The 22,411-nt window shown below is 28.7% G+C and overlaps 1 protein-coding gene across 1 annotated transcript in view; it reads left to right on the top strand.

The window, feature by feature from the left end:
- side-IV (sidestep IV) overlaps window positions 1–22,411 on the top strand; it is a 125,238-nt gene that overhangs the window by 74,356 nt on the left and 28,471 nt on the right. Inside the window, exons 9-10 of the mRNA XM_065503064.1 lie at window positions 2,066–2,225; window positions 18,435–18,604. Of these exons, the coding sequence (XP_065359136.1) occupies window positions 2,066–2,225; window positions 18,435–18,604 (330 nt within the window). The remainder of the gene's footprint in view (window positions 1–2,065; window positions 2,226–18,434; window positions 18,605–22,411) is intronic.

The raw sequence follows: 22,411 nt of genomic DNA, 5'->3' as shown, positions 1-22,411 counted from the left end.
TGACAAATTCATATACATACATATTATTCTTTTGTCAATTTGTGAGAAAATAAAATTTTATTTCTTATCCTATCAATAACATATTCATAAAAATATAGTTTAACACGAAAAATGGATCAAACACGTCTTAAAAGAAAAGCGCAGCCAATTATTGATGTTGTTTTTGACAATTCGAATCTCATAATCAGCAAACATCAGAAATATGTGCAGAGTTTATTTCATTAGAAAATGAAAACACATCTAACGCAACATTATTGGATAATAATAAAGGTATTGAATATGCATTATTTCAAGAAGAAATTGCTCGATGGTATAAAGTATACGAAATTGTTCATATATTTAATCGAAATCGAATCAATTTAGAACATTTTTAATACCGAAAAAGGTATAGTATATCGATAAAAATTAGAATCAGAATAATAAATAATTTTCGACTCTTTATCGCTCTGCACTCTACTTAGGAAAACACGCACATTCTCGACATTATATCGAAGTCGATATCGATAAAATTTTACGAAAAAATGATTCATTTTCGACATAACTTCGAATCATTTTGCATACTGGGATAGAATCAGTTTCTGTACTTGCTACCTCACTGGATACTTGATCAGCGACATCAATTGATAGATAGTCAAAAGATAGTCAGTTAAAAACACATCACATAGGCAGTCCAATAACCGATTTCATCCAACAACTCTCCAACAGATTACTTCTGGTTGGGAAAATAACAAATTTTTAAATTGCATTACAAAATAAACGTTTAAAGTGACTACACTCCAGGCTACTTAGAGACACTAAAGTGACAATTGACTTCACGGTAGGTTACATGGGATGTCAGTATACTTAAACAAAATGAATATAAACGGTATGAGAACTGTATGAACAAAATTTTTATGAAACTATTTTAATCGAATTACTCACAAAAAAGTGCAGTACAAAATAAACGTCTGAAGTGACTACACTTTAGATTGCTTAGAGACACTAAAGTGACAATTATCTTCACGATAGATTACATGGGATGTATAAAGTAACCAATTGACTTCTATCTGCACTACAAAGAACTCATACGTGTCAAATGACCCAAAATATATTAACATGTGTCAGCCAAGTGGTCACACATGAGTGACAATTACTGACTATAAGGGATACATTGTCTACATGCTTAACTGCTGGGAATGTCAAAGACTGGTAGTGGCTCTTTTTAAAAGATAAACTTTTCATCATGTGTAGAAGAGGTATTGAATCGGTGTGGGAGAGTGTAAATAAATGTATTAAGCATATAACATGTAGCCATTAGGAAAAAATTCCAAAAGACTTTGTTTGCCTTTTTTTTCTTGTTTTTTCCTGTTGAGTTGAAAATCCTGACAGGGACAAATAGACATTGTTGCTATTATGCTGGAAAATTATTATTTTTATTTTTTCAACATCTATTTTTCTAATTTGTGTATATATACAATAAACTTGTATGTATAAGACATAACTAGATTTCAGTTTACACCTTTTTCTTCTTTACACTTATACACACATTGTTTCAATACTAGCAATTTTATCCATAAATTTAAAAAAAAAAATATAGGATTCAGATTTTTTGTTATTGTTGTGTTATTGTAAGTATTCAGTGAAGGGAAGGAAAATAAAAAAAACAATTACTTGACGTTGACACATTGTAGTCTTCTAGCGTCAACAAGGTCATCATCATCATATTCGTCAACATATAGTACATACAGCAATCAGTATCACTCTGTGCGATACAATTTCTTTTCATTTCACTTATTTTTCATGTCATATTTTGTTTCATTTTATTTGGCTTGATCCCTTTTGTTTTTCTGTTTTGTCTTTTCATCTATATCCTGTTGTAAACATTTTCAATTTCATTTCATTGCATTAGATTACACTTATTGCTCTAGCAAATTCAGGGGGATTTATTTCGTAAAAAAAGTGTTAAAATCATTTATATTTGAAATTTTACAATGATGTTTTCTTCGTATAATTATCATTTGTAATATGTCATCATATTTTGCTAACCATTTTATTTTTACTTGTGTTTTTTTATTCCTCTTTTTAGGGCAAAGAATTACATCACAATATATCAGCTGGTATCATACTCTCGGATCAATCACTTGTCCTACAAAGTGTTTCACGTGCATCAGCCGGTGATTACACTTGTCTGGCTGTAAATTCTGAAGGCAAAGGCACCAGCAATCCGGTGACATTACGTATACGTTGTAAGTACAGATTTATTACACTGTTATTTCTTTTTTATTTCATATTTTCTTCTTAGTAGCTTTAAGGTAAAGTGATTGTTGTTGTGTAAAACATGCGAAAAAAAACAAAACAGAAAATTACGAAAGTGATTTTGTGAAATTATTGTAGGTATGAGAATTTTAAAGCTATAGGTATTTGTTAATTTGAAATAATGAATGAATTGTAGATTTAGCCAAAAACGTGTTGCTTTTATTAATTTTTTCTAAAGCTAGAAATGTTTCCCAATATATGACACAGGAACCTGATATAATTTTAAAACGAAAGTAGCAACAATGGTCTTCCAGGTTTTTTTGCAAATGTTTATAATTTGCAGTATCATCCATCCATAGGTATGAGCCAACATCCATCAAGTATGTGGAATAAAGTTTATTTTATCATAAAAAAATCAAATGTTAGGCATTTCTCTCTTGATAGCACTGAAAATTTGTTTTTGGATATAACCCAAAGAAGCCATTTATGGTTAAAATTTTTAAAAATTTAATACTGCTTAGAATAACAAATTGTAGCGAAATGGTTAAAAATATTAGAATCATTGCTTGTTCGATGTTCGGCAAGAACTGAATATGTAATTTGGAGTTAAAAACAAGTAAGAGAGCTATATGCTTATATACCCTTCACCAAATTATACTTTAAAATTAATTCTATTAGGTAAACGAAATTGATTTTTTTTGTTTTTCCAAAATTTTTTAAAAAAACTTTTTCCAAAATTTGTTTTAAAGTTTTTTTTTGGAAAAATAATTTGGACAAAAAAAAATTTTTGATGAAAAAAAATCTTCGGGTTAAAAAATATTTCTTCCGATTTTGACCCATTATAGGTCCAACTTACTTCAAATGCACTTTGAAATATCTATCATTAGATATCCATATTGTCTATATTAATGACTTAGTAATCCAGATATAGATCAAAAATAGGCCAAAAATCGAGGTTGTCCCCGTTTTTTCCTTATATCTCAGCCATTTGAAGGCCGAATTACAAACGGAATGAAAAACTTATATATACCCTTGCTACTAATGGTGAATGATATAAAAATAACTTGCCTCAATAACGCCTCAAAGGCACTTTTTAAAGGACAATGTTTTAAAGTGGCATATTTTTGAATCTAGTTGAGATATTGACTTGAAATTTTTTTTGTAAGACCAAAAATTAACTTGTCTAAACAAAAAAATATAGCCCGGAAAAAATATGGATCAAATTCTTCCTAATATTTACAATCCTATTAAAATTTTGATATAAATTTTAGTTTTAGAAGCTCAATGGATATGTAATAAAATCTTTATTTATTAACGAAACTCAATGAAATTTTCAGCGTTTTTTAAGTTTCTCATTCTAAATAAGAAGGTGTAAAAAACTTGTCAAAAGGTCAAAGCGAATCCCGCAATTCCTAAAAATTGGAGCAAAAATCCCAAAAATGGTATTTTTTACAATTTTTTCTATAGGGTCCACATTTAATTCGGGGCTGGGAAAATACTTTAGGGATTAATAGGGAACACATCAGGGTTTCCAAAACTGCTTTCGGTTTTCTGATCCCAGCTTTGGGATTTTAGAACATGTGGCCCAAAGTTGAAATTTTGATAAAAAATAGGTCAATTTCCAAAGGGCGTAGGGCCGACATGTTTGAAAAATTGGACATGTTATTTCTACCAAAATGTTCTCCGTAAAGAAGCTTTATAGAAAAACATAAAATTGTTATATGTCCTTAAAGGAAGTTGGTTTTTAATAAAAAAAAGAGTTATGTCACCTTTTTCTCCAAAAAACAGCAAAAATATACTATTTTTTGAATTTTTAAATTGAAAATCTGTTATTTTTGGATTCGTGTTTGGATTGATATTGCTCTGAAATCTTTTTTATGTTGTTGGAGTCCATTCGGTCCAAAAGTGCGCCCTATATTTTTAAAAAAGCGGACCAAGGTATGGCAAAATTTTAAAATTTAAATTTTGAAATGCCTATAACTAGGAAATTATAAGAGATAAATAGCACACGCAAGCACGTTTTTTCAAGATCTAGCCGAGTGCTTTCCAAAAATATAAAATTCTTTGAAATCGAAGGTACCCTACTCGACGGTAGCCTACTTTGAGCCCCCATAGCGCCGCCCCTGGATTATTTGTAGGGCCCATTTTAATAACTTAAACTCGAATACTCCTTGGCTACATCCCGATCGGACCAGTCGTTTAGAAATGCCAGATTTATTTCCAAAAAATTTCGATTCTGCCCCACTGTGCAGTGTTTAGATAGACATAATTGTGAAAATAATTTTTAAAATACCAAGTTACTTTCCAGGCTTGAGAGTTTTTATTGATGACTTTATGGTAGAGAAAAGGAATTTCATTGGAAAGTTCTTAATTCAAAAATTAAAGTAAGCTTTACTGAAACGTAAATAAGATTGGACACATCCGAATATAACACTCGTACTTGTTTAATTGTTCGTTTGGTTTAAAAAAAAATTAATATTTATTTGAATTTTTTTTTTTTTGCAACCTACTGTTGTAACTCAATTTTTTTAAACATAATGTATTCCATAATTATGATAATTGTTCCAGGCAGTTTGATTTTGAAAATCACCAAAATCGGCTCTGTAGAAACAATGTTATGGGGCATGTTGTAAAGTAATCTCTGATTTTTTCCTAAACAACTTTCAATATTGTTGCTCTATCTTATCGTAATTTTAAATACGAGCATAAATTGTGGAACTTTAGTGTAGAAACATTTTCCTACAACAACAAACCCCCAATTGCTTCAATATTGCCCATTAAATCTTATCTATATACACCCAGAGAAAAAATATAGTTGTGCATGTTTACTGTAACCATTTCAATATTGTTACAAGTTTTTTTTAACAATATTATAGTCACAGTAACTATTTACATGATTGTGGTAACCATAGTATCGTTAATTTGCGATTCAAATGATTGTACCAATCATATATATGGTTACATTAAACAAGTATATGTTTATGACAACCATTTTTATGATAAAATACTTACCATATTATGTTGCTTTCGGCTTATGTATATCAAAACTTTTTTATATTTTGAGGGGAAAATTTGGTAATCTGGTAATCTCGAGAAATTTTTTGAAGAGTAGTGATAACGAAGTCATATCAAATCTACTCTATAGTTACAATATTTACATCTTGAGTAGACTAATAAATTTTATTTAATCATTTATATGCTAAAATCTAAATAAGCTCAGTTTTCAAACATCAAAACACCAAAATGATTTAAGTCATGATAGAATAAATAAAATTGTTACATTATTTAATGATAAGGTAATAGTTCCTGTAAAATTTTCCTGTAATTTTGTTATTTAATCATCATAAACCTCAAATATCATGCTTCTATCTTGAGTTTAAAGTCTCAAGTGAGTTGTACATTTAATGCAACAAGCAATAATAGAAGCAAAAGTTATCTTACATCACTATGAGAAAAATAATATCCAGCTACAGCTAAATACGAGTATTGTTGAGTTTTTAAGAACAAAAGACATATATTTCAGTTTACGAATAAGGAAGGGTATGCTGACGTATGAGTTATTTTTTCTATAAAGAAAAGTAAAGTCTCAATGGTAACATTTCGTTTTGTATGATTAGATTTTGCACTTAAAGTGACCATAAACGAAACAATTTATTTAACAGCTAAACAAGGTAAACTAATCAGAGATCACATAATATAACAAGTAGTTGATAATAAATAAAAATGATTTCAATGGTGAATCTGCAGAAAACTTAAGAATAAAAATGTTTTTTTTTGTACTAGGAAAAAGTTTTATATTTCAATATAGAAAGTACAAAAATGTTTGCTGTATTTTCAAAATGAAAAAAAACATACATTTTTATGTTTTAATTGTATTTTAAAGCTTACGTTGGCACATGTGTTCCTTAACTGAAATGTTGTAATTAATTTTCTCTTTGTTACAAAATTTTCTGCACTTTTTTTTTTGCTGATTATAACAATTATCCTTGCAATTGTATACAAGACACTAGCAAATACAAAAAAAAATAAAAGAAATAACATGAAAAATAAAATAAAAGTATTGAAACTGTGTAACGAATATCGAACTTACAATTATTTGTTATACTTTACGTTTTTCTTTTACTAATTATAGATTTCGTTCGTAAGGATTTCAATTAGTAAAGTTTGTAAAATACAAGAAAAAATTAAGTTGCACAATGTTTTAAGCAACGAAGTACAATTTCATAAAAATTTGCTGATTATGGTAAATGTTAAGAACATGAGTTAAGATATAAATGTGGGTTTAAGAGATGAAAGCGTATTTATTTTCCATAGAATTCACTCTTTTGTCTGTGTTAATGAATAGTGAATAAGTGCTTATTTGGGGTCTTATTATGTGTATTTGAGTAGTGTCACTAGCACAGAAGACAAGGTAGGCTGCCATTTTCGAGATTGTCTCCCACTTCGGTTTATACAATTATTTATGTTCTCCGATTTTACTAATTCTCTAAAGCAGAACAACCAAACATTAAGTGGAACGATTGGTTATTTGTCTCCATTGAATTTTTGTTCTAATGTCTGACGTGGTGATAAAATATTTATAGACGAGGTCGACTGGTAATTTTTACGTCACCATTGCCATTTTCCTGCTCTCGCCAAACCTGCTACAGCCAAAACACATCGGAATTAGAACAAATAAGAGCGTTATATTCGGCTATGCAGAATCTTGTATATCCACCATCAATATGTGACAATAAAATATTTGTCTGATATAGGGGTTAAATGGGGTGCAGGATCAATTATACACCTATTCTTGTTTTTGTCCAATTTCATCACGATATTAATTCTTATAAAACAATTATGAATATTCAAGTAATTTTCTGGGACTTTGTATGGGGACTAGGGACAAATATTGCCCCATTTTCACAATACTTTACAGGTTAATTTATAACTGATCAAACTGTATTCTGGGTGGACATTTGAATGGGGCTAGGTGAAATCATGGACCGATATTGCCTATTTGTAATACCAAACAAAACTTATCAACAGATACTATTTGTAGCCAGCTGGCTCTTTTCGTTTGGGCCCTAACGTGTTTTCAACAGACAAACAGGCTGGAAAAACGGACTACCATAGCTACACGCAGAGAAAAAATATAGTTGGGCATGGTTACTGTAACCATTTCAATATTGTTACAAGTTTTTTAACTATATTATAGTCACAGTAATCATTTACATGATTGTGGTAACCATAATATGGTTAACTTACGATTCACATGATTGTCTCAACCATATATATGGTTACAGTGGACATATATACATATATTTTTGTGACAACCATTTATATGATGAAGGACTTATCATATTATGGTGCTCTCGGCTTAAGGCTTATCATAATCTGAGAACAACATATTATGATAAAATTATTCATCATAAATATGGTTGCCACAAACATATATATGTTTACGGTAACCATATATATGGTTGAGACAATCATGTGAATCGTAAGTTAACCATATTATGGTTACCACAATCATGTAAATGGTTACTGTGACTATAATATAGTTAAAAAACTTGTAACACTATATAAATGGTTACAGTAAACATGCCCAATTATATTTTTTCTCTGCGTGTAGATATCACGGAAACATATGAGGATCCAAAATATATATGCATACTAAAGGCCTTATTCCTAATCAATATTTAAATTTATTACATTGATTATGAATAAGGGGGTAAATATTTTAATGTGTTACAAACGTAATGACAAAATTATTAAATTTGCCAAGTGCAACATAAGAGATTAAATAAAAAATTCTAATGCGAATGTAAACTTTACCAAAACCTCCTTAGTTAAAGGATAAAATTAAATTAACTTCTTGGTAGACGCTTTTCACCTTAAAAATACAAGTTATATCCAGTAATTAATTTCGTTGAAAAATCTTTCTGTTTAAAGTAAAAATTTATAATAACTGATTTATTTTAAGCAGATTCTAAAAACATGCAAATTCTGAAAACAATTTATTTAAAACAAGTTCAGCTAATCTTATTCTATGAAAAGAAATAAAATATATATTTATTTTTACAACTTTAACAAAACAAAAGCTGTCTACAATTAAATTATTATCACACAATTCTCCAAGTTTTAAAAAGTATTAATTTTTTAATTTTCATAATCCTTTCTTTGCAATTTTATTTTGTAAAAAGAAATAAAAAAAAATACCCAAGTTTTTTGTTATATAAATACTTGTACCTACAATTGATTTAACCTCATTTATAGTCTGCGAGTCTTACTAAATAATATAATGGCAAGTAAAACGCTTAAAAGGCACAAAGAAACATATACACACAGCAGAGCCAAAGACATTGAGATCCTTCAGAAATACAATTTTTTTCATCTTAAAAACCTACTTGTTGAAAAAACGATAAAATTAAAGAAATAACTTGGTTAAGCGTAAAGCAAATAGGAAAAAATATACTGTCTTTTACATAGAATGTAATGAATAGTTTCTTACTTCCTTTCTTCAATGACTTAAGTTTTGTTAAAAACAAGCAGTGGCCAATACTAACAGATCTTTCTAGGAATTTCTTTAAAAATAAAACAGTTTTAGTTTTCCTATTAAGTACGAAACTACTTTCTTTCTGTTCTGTTCTGTTCTGTTTAATCATATTTGGCATTATTTATTTAAGTTGTTCTTAGTATTGATTCCACAAGCTATTTAAGAGTTTCCATTTCTCTTGTCAGTGTTTTGTTCATTAGCAGTTTAAAATATATGCAAATTGTAATGCACTAAATTATTTTATTTTTTTTAAATTTTGAATACAAGTCAACACAAGATACATAAATATATGACGAAATAGATGTATATTTTTGAATTATTTTGTTTATTTAAAAAAAAATCATTTACTTTTTACTGATCCCACTAGGAGTTTAGTTTAATTTTATTTTATTATTTTGTTTACTCTTACACAACACTTGTAAGAGTAAACAACTTCAAACTAGTTTGTGCTAAATGAAGCATTTACGCAGTTTGTGTAAATGAAGCAGTTACGGGAAATATTTGTGATATGTGAGAGTAAATTAACTTTTCTTGAATTTTTTTAATTTTTTTTAAAGGAATTCGATATATTCATTAGCCCTCAATTTCTTGAGTTCTCCTTCCGCATCGATTTAGCATAGGAAACACATTAATTAATTTAAATATTTAAAAGTGACGTTGCTTATCCTGGTGTGTGGTTTTCCACACATTGTTATTTCCATATATTTTGCACTAGGAATCATGTAAGCTTACTCTTAACCGAACTTTTTAAATAATGTCCACTTTTTGACCGCATATACAGTAAAAGGTTAATTATCACTAAAATTTAAAGCATAGACATCAGGAAACATTTTTCTGAACTTGCATAAAAATCCTAAGATAAATACATCATATTTGGTAGCCTTTACTTTTTCAGCCTGAGCATTTCTCTGTCTATACAAGTCTCCTTCCAGTGGTAATAAATATACTTCCCAAAAGTATATAAATATTTGTAATAATACGTCAATGTTTAATAAATATTAATATTAAAAAAAAATTTCGATCTAATTTAGCAAAGACTGGGAAATATTTTATTGTGATTTTTGTTTCTTATTTTCAGAGGTAGGTACCAGATTGTTTTCAGTTTCTGGTGGCTATTAAAAAAAGTGCTTACTTCTCAGCAAAGAATAATAACAAAAAGTGAAACGCTGCCAAAAAAAACCTAAGTCGGTTGTCAAAAACTCTTTAAATGTATTGGTAACATTTTGTTTATATGTATTGGTTTTCAAACCACTTTCACCACACACCTCAAACACACAGAGTTGTAAAAAAGCGACTTTAACCCATTATCGGCCACTACCAGAATCCGACGGAGCTTATTAAATTCCTTTTAAAGGCATGGTTTAAAAGCTCCAATTAAGAAAAAAAAATTCAAATTTTTTGCCCCAGGGTTGTCATAGTATGGCTTGGTCGAAAAATCGACCATTGGCCGAAAACGATATAATTTGAGAAATATAAATATTTGCAATTAATAAAAGAAAATCTTTTGTTTGAAGGAAAATATTAAAGTAATGCGGTTTTATTTAAAATAATTATCATTTCTGAATATGCGACATTTAAAAAAATGTATGGTATTCATCAAAACAATTGATGTGTAGATAAATATTAAACTTCTTACATGTAAATAAAGCGTGCTTCTTGCATAACTTACACCAACTATGTTTATTCTACGCGCTCTTTGATACGACGTGTACTTTCTCATTGATTCGAGGAAAGTTTGTGGGATATTCCAAGTTCTCATTTTCAGACTCATTTTCGTATGTCAATAGTTTACTTATGAATGAAAATCAATTTGAGATAATGGTTTGTTGTTTTGAAGTTTTTATATTCTTTTATCACTTTCGGCTATGGAATTGTTATGGTTTTCTTTTGCTTGCGACAATATCTTTTTGCATTGACATGTGGTTCAACTGTGGAGTTATTGTTACAACATTACTGTTGACTATCAACTAAAGGAACAACTTCTCCTCGCTACCTTTCTTTAGATTTTGCAACGTAAAATTTTCCATTCTGTTTTCACGTATAGTTCCAGTTGCATAACATTTTCGCACAAAAAGACACATAAGCTGATAAGTAGAATAAAAGATTGTCAAAGGAAACAGTATGAAACTCCGGATCAGGTACGTTAGCAAGCAAATTTAAAACTTTTTGGGCGCCAGGACATATGCTCTTACTATAAGATGTGGCTGAACCACCGTAAATACTATAAAATAAGTAGCCCTTTTCTGGACATAAGCACCACGACTTAAAGCGGAATCGAATTGGCTTTTATTTTATAAACATCTTACATGAGTGCAACAAAACGATCTGATATATCCAAATTAGTGTTATCGGCAAGATGCAAATACCTGTTTCAATATTGATAATGCCATGTCGGATTGAGAAGACCAATAATGATCGATATTTGGTAAAGTATGATAACCAGACAAATATAAAATTCCAATGAACCTACGCAATTCTGTTGGTGTAAGGTTAGCAGTAGCATTATTTTCACGCGCATAGACATTTGCAAAAGCAACCATTAACGCAATAATGGAATTATACAAATATAGTGCATAAATATCAAAAGGAGATTTAGGTTTCACAAAACAAAATGATATGTATTTATCACACAAAAATTACCCAAGGGTAAAAATAAAACATATGTTATGATTTTGAAGCATTTTAATATAATAAGAAAATAAAATAATTAAATTAGTATGCATGACGCTATATGATGGGTTTCGGCCATTGGTCGAATTTCCGACCACCAAAAATTACGGACTCTCAAAAATAAGAGTTTTATCATTTTGAATTTTATTTCTTTCTTCTCTTATAATTTGGTATTTTGTCTTCACGGAAAAGTAATAAAAATAAATTACTTTTTTTATTTTTTTAATTTTTTTAACATTTTAGAAACGTGACTAAAAATTGCATTTTTTGCTTCATCAAGAAAAAATTCTGGTTTTACTTAAAGACAAAAAATAAATATATCAAAGATATTAAAAAAATATAAAACTTTATTTCTGTTAAAACACATTTAAAAAAATATGGTCAGCTTCTTAGATATTCACTTACAAAGTTGCTGGTCGAAAATTCGACCACCAGCCGAAAATGGGTTAAAAATTATAGCAATATTTTATTACAATTAAATTTAAAAATTCAAACAACTCTCAAATTATTTAATGCATATTTGACCTGGAAAGATTTTATAAATTGATTTTTCTGCTTTTTATTCCATAATTTCTGCATAAAATTAATTTATTTTTAATTTTCAATACCAAATTTTACAAAAAAGTTTTTTTTTTCAGTTTTATTTTCAACCCCCAAAAATTAAAAGTCAAAAAAATTTAAAAAAAATATTTTCCGTTTGTGCAAAATATACATGTTTCGGTTACATTAATGGTTTAAATGTGTGGGAAAACACTAAAAGAATATTATGTGTTTGTGAAAGAGCGTCTAGAATTGCAATTTTATTGCAATTTTCAAGAAAAAGTTTTGAAGTTAAATCTCTCTCTCAAGTGTGTTGAATTCACATACTACTTGTATGTGAGATGAGAGAGAAGTTGTTGTTGTAGAAAAATTGAGAGGCTTCCCTTCTTGTTATTCTTTGCTTCCCAGTTTTAAATATTATTTGTATAAATTCACTGAAATTTATTGTTGGCGGAAGCTAGTGTTATTTGCATTTCACTAATTGCATAGGCCATATCATCAGGAAACCTTTTTCCAAAGGCTTTTATACAAATAAAACTATAGAGCGAATGAGAATTACAGATGTTCAAGTTTCACTTGTAAAAATATCAAAGTTTGGACAATACACATATATTCTTGCTTTCCCTACTACAATTGGTTGAGTTTTTTTAAATGTAGATTGTAAGTTAAAAAACATAAAAAAACAAGTAAGAGAGCTATATTTTGTTTGAAATTATTTTTTTGTTGAAAAAACGCTTTTGGTAGCCAACTTTTTTCTTTGATCCATTTTCCTAAACACAAATATAGCGGCTCTGTTTAAGTCGACTTAATACACTTGTTCAGTTTAAATCTAAATTTACTATTCGAAAAACATAAATAAATGCAAAAGGCAACACAGCTTAACAGATGAGACACTTAAAACAATATGTTTATTAGAATAGAAAAAAACCAAACCGAAATAAAAGACAAAAATGAACAAGGAAAAATGAAACAGCACTCTTGGCGGTCGCATAGCTGCATTATAAAACAATAGAAAATACTCGTATAATAAAACACAGAAAAACCAAAACAACATCAAAAACGACACAAATCTCTTATTTTTTGTTTAGGGATTTTTTAAAAGAAAATCTATACAGTATATGCAAAAATGCAGATTACATTTAAATGACATAAAAGTAGCAAAAAAAAACCTTGTTGTCTTTTCTAGCTGTCCTTTTCAGTGCCTTTTATACTATTCTCGGTTTTATTTTTTTGGCTTTTCATTGTGCCATACTTAAAGGTTCTTTGGCCGTTTTCATCTGCATCTTAAATCTTAAAGTGTGGATGAATGTGTACAAAAGTATTTTTGTATTAAATGGATTTTTATTTTAAGCACAAGATATTTTTTATTTATTTTTCTTTTCAGTATTCTAACATTCATAAGAAGGAATTTGTTTAAAAGCGCAAAAAACTAGGAATGAAAAGAAATATGTATAAAAACTCATCATAAAACAAAAGACACATGGATACAATAAGAGAAATAAAAAATAAGTCTCCCATTGCTAAATTCCTATTAAAAAATATAGAATACATACAGTGTGCTGATAATCCCATAAAAGGATAAATGTTTGGGATTTGCTATTGTCTTGAGAGCATTTCTTTGTTTCTTTCTTTTATTTGTTGTTCAAGTAAAAGTAATAATACAAATATCGTGTATGATTAATGAGAGAAATATGCTAAATGTAATTAGAATATATGCATACATACATACCTACATACTTATAGTTGAAAAATACCGGCAGAGAAAAAATATAGTTGTTTACCGTAACCATTTAAAAATGCTTAACATTTTTTTTACAATATTATGGTTACTGTCATTAATTATATAATTGCGGCAACCATAACATATCAAAGTTACGATAAACATGATTGTAGCAATCATATATATAATTATGGCAATTAAGTATTTGCTTGTGGCATCCATATATATGATAAAACGCATCATCATGAACATGATTGCCATAAACATATATTTATTTACAGCAATCATATAAGTCATTTCTACAATCATGTGAATCGTAACTTTAACATATTATGGTTGCCGCAATAAGATAATTAATGACAGTAACCATAATATTGTAAAAAAAGCTTTTTAACATTGCAAAAAGTTATAATTATATTTTTTTTGGTTTATGCACATTAGGGTGGCCCTTAATAAACGAGTGTTGGATTTTGGCCATTCTCACCAGTTTGGTGAACATTAGTAAAAAAATCATCCTGAAAAAATTTTAGGTAAATCGGTTGGGTTTAAGACGTGCCGCAGGCCCTCTGAAGTTTTGAGAAGCATTTACAAGGGGAAAAAATACATTTTTTTTCAGTTTTTGTAAAAATTTTGCCATTAAAAAATTACTTTTGCATCGAAATGTGTACGAAATTGTCGTTCTAATGAGACATAAAAAACAGAAATTGGTCAAAAAATGTTAAAGTTATTAAAAAAAATCGCCAGGCCATTAACGTGTCTCAGGCAACTAGAACAAGAAAGGTAGGAACAAAATTAACATATTTCGATAAATATTAAAATAAAAGCTCATTTTTACTTAAAATATGCCCATATTTACTTGTATATGAGTTTTTGTCTTCGTAGAATACCGTTAACCTATTCTTAGGTATGAACAAAAAAATAAAATTTTTTTAAGTGCAGTTTCTAAACTCCATTTTCAAATTTTTAAAAATTTTGTTAAACAAATTTCAGAATTTTGTGATCATCTCATTGGGGTTTATTAAGAATATAATAGGGAATAAAAATGTGAAAAAATTATGAAAATATCTCTTATAGTTTTTCCGTACCTGCTATTTAAATTTTGAAATTTTCGAGAAAAACCAATTATTTGGGAATTTTTAGGCGAATGGGCTCTATTTCCATACTCTTATAAATTTTAAGAAAAACTTATTCAGAATATTATAGTCCAGATAATTCTAAATATACATTGAAACTTTTACTTCGTTTTTTAAGGGCCACCCTAATGCACATATAAATCTATTCTTCTAAAGAAATATAAAACTAGGATGAGTTTATATTAGTTTTGAAGTATGGTAATACATGTTTTATTCTATATATCGTGAGGTCATTGATCTTTCTTGGGTTTTGTGTTTAAAATTTGTATAACAGGTAATCGTAAATTATTTCTAGGAATTAAATAATAAATAATGCTAGCATAAAAACTGACTTTTTCAAATTGCCTATTCCCTTTTAGATCACAACATACTTAACTGTTTTTAAATCCCTTTTTTTTTATTTTTCTTACTCACTCTCTCAGTCTTAATGTATAATTTGGCTAATTTATGGTCTACCATTGATGTGTGTGCACCATCAAACATTATATTAAACTCTAGCCTAGTCTACACGTGCCATAAAAACAGTCATAACTTTTTCCTTTATAAATAAACAAAAAATAAAACAATCATTTAAAAAAAAAGTTTTAAAGCACATACATATTTTTTGTTAAACTGTAACAAAAAAAATAACGTATTTGTTTTAACGAAACATTTTCCATAATTTATTTTGTTTGGCTGCTGGGTAGCTGGGTGGTTAGTATTTAACAAATAAAAAGTTATATTTTTTAATTATCTTGATTTATAAGGTCTAGTGGTTGTTATATTGTTTTTGGTTACTGTTACTGGTTATTTAGTCTGTTGAATAAAAAAATATTTCATTATGATGATTCTGTATTCACTTTAATTTGAGAGATATTATTGGTTTGTTAGTAAATTTGTAGCACAAGTTATGTTAATATATCATGGACTACACTGTTCATGAAATTGACACTTTTTTGTGTCAAGAAGAGCACCCAGCGGCTTAAACTAATTCGGGTACGCTGAATTCAGTGGTACTAGCCGTTTTTTTAGGTTAGCTCGTATTTTCGAGATATACCGTTATTTCGAAAATAGAGGAGGTTGCATAACATATATTTACGTAACTCATAAACGGTTTAGTTTATTGAATATACTGAAAAAACCGAAATAGTGCAATAAAATTACATTTAAGTATGGCTTAATATGTTTTTAATCTTCGCAATTATTTTAGAAATATGCATTTTTTTGGCTGCATTTTCCAATTTTTTATGCCGTTTTTAAAACAAAAAATTCGAAATTTGCCTAAAAATTTATATTTCTAAAACAACTGCTCAGATTAAAAAAACTTTAAGACTTAATTAAAGGTAATTCTAATGCGGAATTTCGGTTTTTTTAGTTTATTCAATAAACTAAACCGTTTTTGAGTTACGCGAATATATATTGTGCAACCTCCTCCATTTTCGAAATAACGGTATATCTCGAAAATACGAGCTAACCTAAAGAAATGGTTGGCACCACTGAATTCAGCGTAGCCGAATTAGTTTAACCCACATGTGCCCCGCTTCAACTAGCATAGTGCTATCGAATGGACTTTTCTAAAATTTCAGTGCTTTGGCAATTTTAAGGAAATACCTGATAATGAAATACTATTTCTTAGTAGCACAAATTGCAATGACTAATACGTACCCACTAAATTACTTATATGTTTAAATATTAAACATTTTACAAAGTCCTATAGTGCTGTGGAGAATCAGCCTGAAACTTACATAGTTTAACCTCGTGTGTTGTTTTCCACACATACTATATATCAACGTGTTTTACACTAGCAGCATCCTTTTTGTAGCCAAAATTATGATTTATCACAAATAAGACATCAAATTAATTTATTTTTAACTTCATATTATACAACCATTATGGTTATGAGTGCGCTTACATAATACGCAATTTTTTGACAGAAACAGCTTATTTGAACACTAAAATTATTTTCCTAGTGTAAAACACATAGAAATTCCATATGTGTGGAAAATCACACATCAAGGTAAACAACGTCATTTGTAAAATATCTCGTAATCAAACAATATTTCTGAATATATTTTTGAACAGATTGTGTTTTCTACACAGGTTTGAGACCAGCGTTAATTGTACTGACCATTTTCATTCGCATTGCCTGTACAAAAAAAAAACACTTAAATGTTTTACCTGTAGTATTTTGTTTTATTACACCTCAGTTAACATTAATAAAAAATACTCCTTTTTTCAGCAAAATTATATGAACGAAAATGAATTTAATTTAAACAAATTAAAATTTATTATTTAAGTGTTATTTATTATAGGTATTGTGTTATGCTTTCTCAGTAAAATTTGCAATAATATCCTGCGGAGTTATTTAAATAGGTGAAACGTGAAAAAAATCCTTTATGCTGAAAATAATGGCAGTATGCTTAAAGCAAATAAAAAGAGGTTCTTAAACAAATAAATAGGCTAGAATAAGAAAAAAGGAAATTATAAAGAATTAGCTACTAAATAAAGAGAAAGACTTCGATATAAATAAAGAGAAAAATAAATTAGCTGTAGTGCCATCTTTACTAAAAGAATATTACTCTGATGCGATCATCAACAGCTTACACCACTTTAATAAACCATTTTTTAACGTCAAAAAATATTTTTTTAACTAGTTGCTCTCCAAGCATTCCTCGTAGTTATTAAAAACAAAGTTTTAATTAATTTAATAACTTTTTTACAGAACATATTTCCAGACCAACAATTCCATACTTAAACAAGATTTACTTGCAACAAAGAATTCAAAACCAAGTCATGGGAAGTTATTTCAGTTTTTTTCAAATCAACAAAAAAATCTTTTTTTAGATTTCTTAATTTAATTGTAGTTTAAGTGTAAGTTTACAAAACCAAACTTAATCTGTATCATCTTTCTGGATAATTACACTTGAAAATTAAAAACTTTTGTTATTCCTCTTACAACTGGATGAATAAATGAAAGTGCAGGACAAAAATTTATATTTATATAGAAAACCACAAATTATTTCTTCTTTTGTACTTACATAACAAATAAATTGTTTAACATTATAATACTGGCAGTATAATTTTTTAAAACAAAACCATTGCCTAAAAACATTTTGAAATTCAAATAAATTGTATTATACAATATTTTACAGCCTAACTAAAAAAGAAACTATAAAGTTAATTTTTGTTAAAGTAGACTTTAGAAATTTTGTATTTTCGTACCATAAGAAATATTTTGAAAAGCTTATGAATTTATTGGCTTTTTAGCGATGAGTGCCTTGAGGCATATTTAAGCATTAGAGGGTTAAAATCCACTTTAGGGCTTTTGTGGTTAGTCTGTTAGGTTTAGTATAGATTTATAAAATTGTGTAAGAAAATCAAACAATATTCCATTTATTTGGAATTTATATTCAAGCATAAACATGTTATTTAACGGCGTTTTTGTGTTAGTTCTTAGGGAAATGGTGTATTTTAGTTTATATGGAAGTTGTTTATAAAACACTTTATTTCATTCCATTTGTTTTTCACTCTTTTACCATACACAGATGTATGTTTGTATACATTTCCTAGTATATTTTTTTATAATTGTTATTTTTGTTTTCGTTCTTTTTTTTTACAGATGCACCCATTTGTTCAACAGATCACGATGAACTGCTGGGAGCCTTGAAGCATGAAACTTTAGCGTTAAAATGTGAAGTGGACGCATCACCGCCTGCGGATTCATTTCATTGGACATTTAACTCATCTGGCGAACAAACTGAATTACCAGCACGTTTGCATTCAAGTGAAGTAAGTAAAACTACTAAAAACCCAATAGCTAAAATCCATACATTGCTCCCGTTCTACTTGATATTTGTTAATTTCGTTTTTCCATTGCTATTTTTGAATGTTGATTTAAAGAATGTTCTTTCTCTATGATGCATAATATGTTTGTATGCTGTAGCTAAGGATTTGAAAATAGTTTTAATTTAAATTAGAGACACGGTTGGCATTTAATTTCACTCTGAAAGAAATATACATAAATTAATTGCAGTTTTACAGTTGTATGATTAGGATTTCTTTTGTAAACTTTTTTACAACAGACCTAAAATAAGCGTAAATAATGCTGAGACAAATATACATTTTTTTCTCGAAAATCGCAAAATTGAAATCGCAGGTACGGAAAATCTGTAGATGGTATTGACATAATTTTTTCATATTTTTATTTCCTATTATAATCTCAATAAATCCCAAAGTGATGATCAACAAATTCTGAAATTTGTTTAACAAAATGTTTTAATAATTTGAAAATGGAGATTTGAAACTGCCGTTAAAAAATATAATTTTGTTGGTCATACCTGCGAAGACAGAGACTCATACACAAGCAAATACGGATATATTTTAAGTGAAAATAACCTTTTATTTTGATATTTTTCAAAATATGTTAATATTTTCCATAAATTTCTTGTTCAAGTGGCCTGAGACACGTTAATTTTTGTCATTTATATCTCATTACAACGACAATTTTTTTACAAAAACTAAAAAGTTTGTGCGTCAATTTGACCCAAATCTCCGAAATATTGTTTTTGACTGTAATTTTCTTTAATATAAATAAATCTACATATTTCTGTGCAATAATGCAGAATGTTAAGGAGTTTCACAAATTTATTATATGTTAAGGAGTTTCACAAATTTATTATACCCTACACCACCATAGTGGGAGGGTATAATGCGTTTGTGCAGATATTTGTAACGCCCAATAATATTGGTCTGACGCCCACTTTAAAGTATACCGATCGGCTTAGAATCACTTTCTGAGTCGATTAAACGATGTCCGTGCGTCTGGCTGTCCGTGTAAACCTTGTGCGCAGAGTACAGTTTGGTACATATAATTTTTTCGACCCAAGGACCCAGCCCATTTAAACTGGCTGGAATCGGTCCATTATTTCACCTAGCCCCCATACAAATTTCCTCCCGAAATTGGACTTTATCGGTCATGAATTTTTAATTTATATATGGGGCATTTCATGTCAAGTGAACCAACTTTTGAAATCGATGTCTTCCTCTATTGGATAGTAACTCAGACACAATTTTTCAACAACATCGGTCGAGAACTCTCTGAGTTATAGGGGGTAAAATTTTGACAATTTGGTCAAACAGGGGTTTTTTCTTATCCATGTAACTTATTACCTATTGTTCTTAGCAAAATGTGTCCCAAATAGTATAGATAGCTATTTCTTCGATCTTTCGAAAAAAAATATTTAAAAAAAAAATAAAAAATTTTTAATATTTTTTTCCGAAATCAAAAACTTTTTTGACTTTTTTTTAAAATGCGTCCTTTTTTTTTTTTTTTTTTTTTTTTCTTAAAATAAAGTTTAGATATTTTCCTTGAACACCTACTTGGTCGCTTAGTGGGATGCGAGTGGGATATCTATCAAAATAAATATTTTGTAACTCAAAACATAAAATTTTTGACTTTTTTTGCAAAATCAAAAACTTTGTTAACTTTTTTTTTCAAAATGGACCCTTTTTTAATCTTTTTTTTTAGGTCAAACAAAAGCTTAGATATTATCCTTGAAGACCCTTTTGGTCGCTTAGTGGGATGCGAGTGGGATATCTATCAAAATAAATATTTTTTAACTCAAGACTTACAATTTTTGACTTTTTTTTTTGCAAATACGATTTTTTTTCCAAATGGGCCCTTTTTTTAAAATTTTTTTTGTAGTCAAAAGAAAGCTTAGGTCCATTCCTTTAAGATATTTTTAGTCCCTTAGTGGGATGCGAGTGGGATATCTATCAAAATAAATATTTTGTAACGCAAGACATACAATTTTTTAATTTTTTTTTGCAAAATCAAAATTTTTTTCCAATATGGGCCCTATTTTAATTTTTTTTTTTGCTCAAAAGAAAGCCTAGGTCCATTCCTTTAAGATATTTTTAGTCCCTTAGTGGGATGCGAGTGGGATATCTATCAAAATAAATGTTTTAACACAAAAATTGTATGTCTTGAGTTACAAAACATTTATTTTGATATATATCCCACTCGCATCCCACTAAGCGATCAAAACCATCTTAAAGGAATAGGCCTAAGCTTTCTTTATAGCAAAAAAAAAAATTACAAAAAGGGCCCATTTTAAAAAAAAGTCAAAAAAGTTTTTGATTTTGCGAAAAAATCAAAAATTGTATATCTTGAGTTACAAAATATTTATTTTGATAGATATCCCACTCGCATCCCACTAAGCGACCAAAAGGGTCTTCAAGGATAATATCTAAGCTTTTGTTTGACCTAAAAAAAAAGATTAAAAAAGGGTCCATTTTGAAAAAAAAAGTCAACAAAGTTTTTGATTTTGCAAAAAAAGTCAAAAATTTTATGTTTTGAGTTACAAAATATTTATTTTGATAGATATCCCACTCGCATCCCACTAAGCGACCAAGTAGGTGTTCAAGGAAAATATCTAAACTTTATTTTAAGAAAAAAAAAAAAAAAAAAAAAAAGAGAAAAAATTTTAAAAAAAGTCAAAAAAGTTTTTGATTTCGGAAAAAAAATATTAAAAATTTTTTATTTTTTTTTTTAAATATTTTTTTTCGAAAGATCGAAGAAATAGCTATCTATACTATTTGGGACACATTTTGCTAAGAACAATAGGTAATAAGTTACATGGATAAGAAAAAACCCCTGTTTGACCAAATTGTCAAAATTTTACCCCCTATAACTCAGAGAGTTCTCGACCGATGTTGTTGAAAAATTGTGTCTGAGTTACTATCCAAACCTTGGTGCAAATTTCATCCCGATCGGAAGACATCGATTTCAAAAGTTGGTTCACTTGACATGAAATGCCCCATATGTATCTCCACAAATTTCGCTCCCAATAAGTTTCATATATACGAAATTCATATCACCAAATTTCGTTACCATCGGTCCATAATTCGTCATAGCTCACATATAGACCCGCTTCCAAAAATCACTTTAATGTACATAAATTTCTTAAAAATGTTGGTATACACACAAAATTCACTTTAAATAACTTTCATATATACGTAAATCACACGACCTAATTTTATGGTAATCAGTCCATAATTGGTCATAGCTCCCATATAAGGCCCACTTCAATCACTCACGAATATAAATTATTGATATTTTAAAAGAAAAATGCTTTTGCTCATTTACTTGGTGTAGAGTATTATATGGTCGGGCTTGACCGACCATATTTTCTTACTTGTTTCATATTAATATTAAAATTTTGCATATACAGGGCACTCGCGAAAATATGAACATCCTTTCACTTCCATTGGCTACTCTAAAATATGGACTTAGTATGAACACCTTACTTTTGTTTTTTAACGTATTTTATCTATCTACACAGAGTTGAAATCTAAGTCAACAGGGTAGTGTCTAAATTCTAATTCAACTGCATAATAATTTGGGGATTTCTCTAGCTGTAGATGGGAATTAGATGCCATTCGCAAATATGAACCATCTTGCAAAAGTGAAGATGGCCTGGCGATATGTATATTATTTCGATGTGTTACAAACGGAGTGACAAAATAAATATACTCCCACTCCCCATATTTTTTTGGTGAAGGATGTAAAAATTGCTCATTCTAGCCAATTCGTTA

Source organism: Calliphora vicina, chromosome 1, assembly GCF_958450345.1.
Source record: "Calliphora vicina chromosome 1, idCalVici1.1, whole genome shotgun sequence".
Taxonomy (NCBI): Eukaryota; Metazoa; Arthropoda; class Insecta; order Diptera; family Calliphoridae; genus Calliphora; species Calliphora vicina.
Note: the sequence above shows the minus strand (reverse complement) of the source record. Positions and strands in the feature narration are given on the sequence as shown.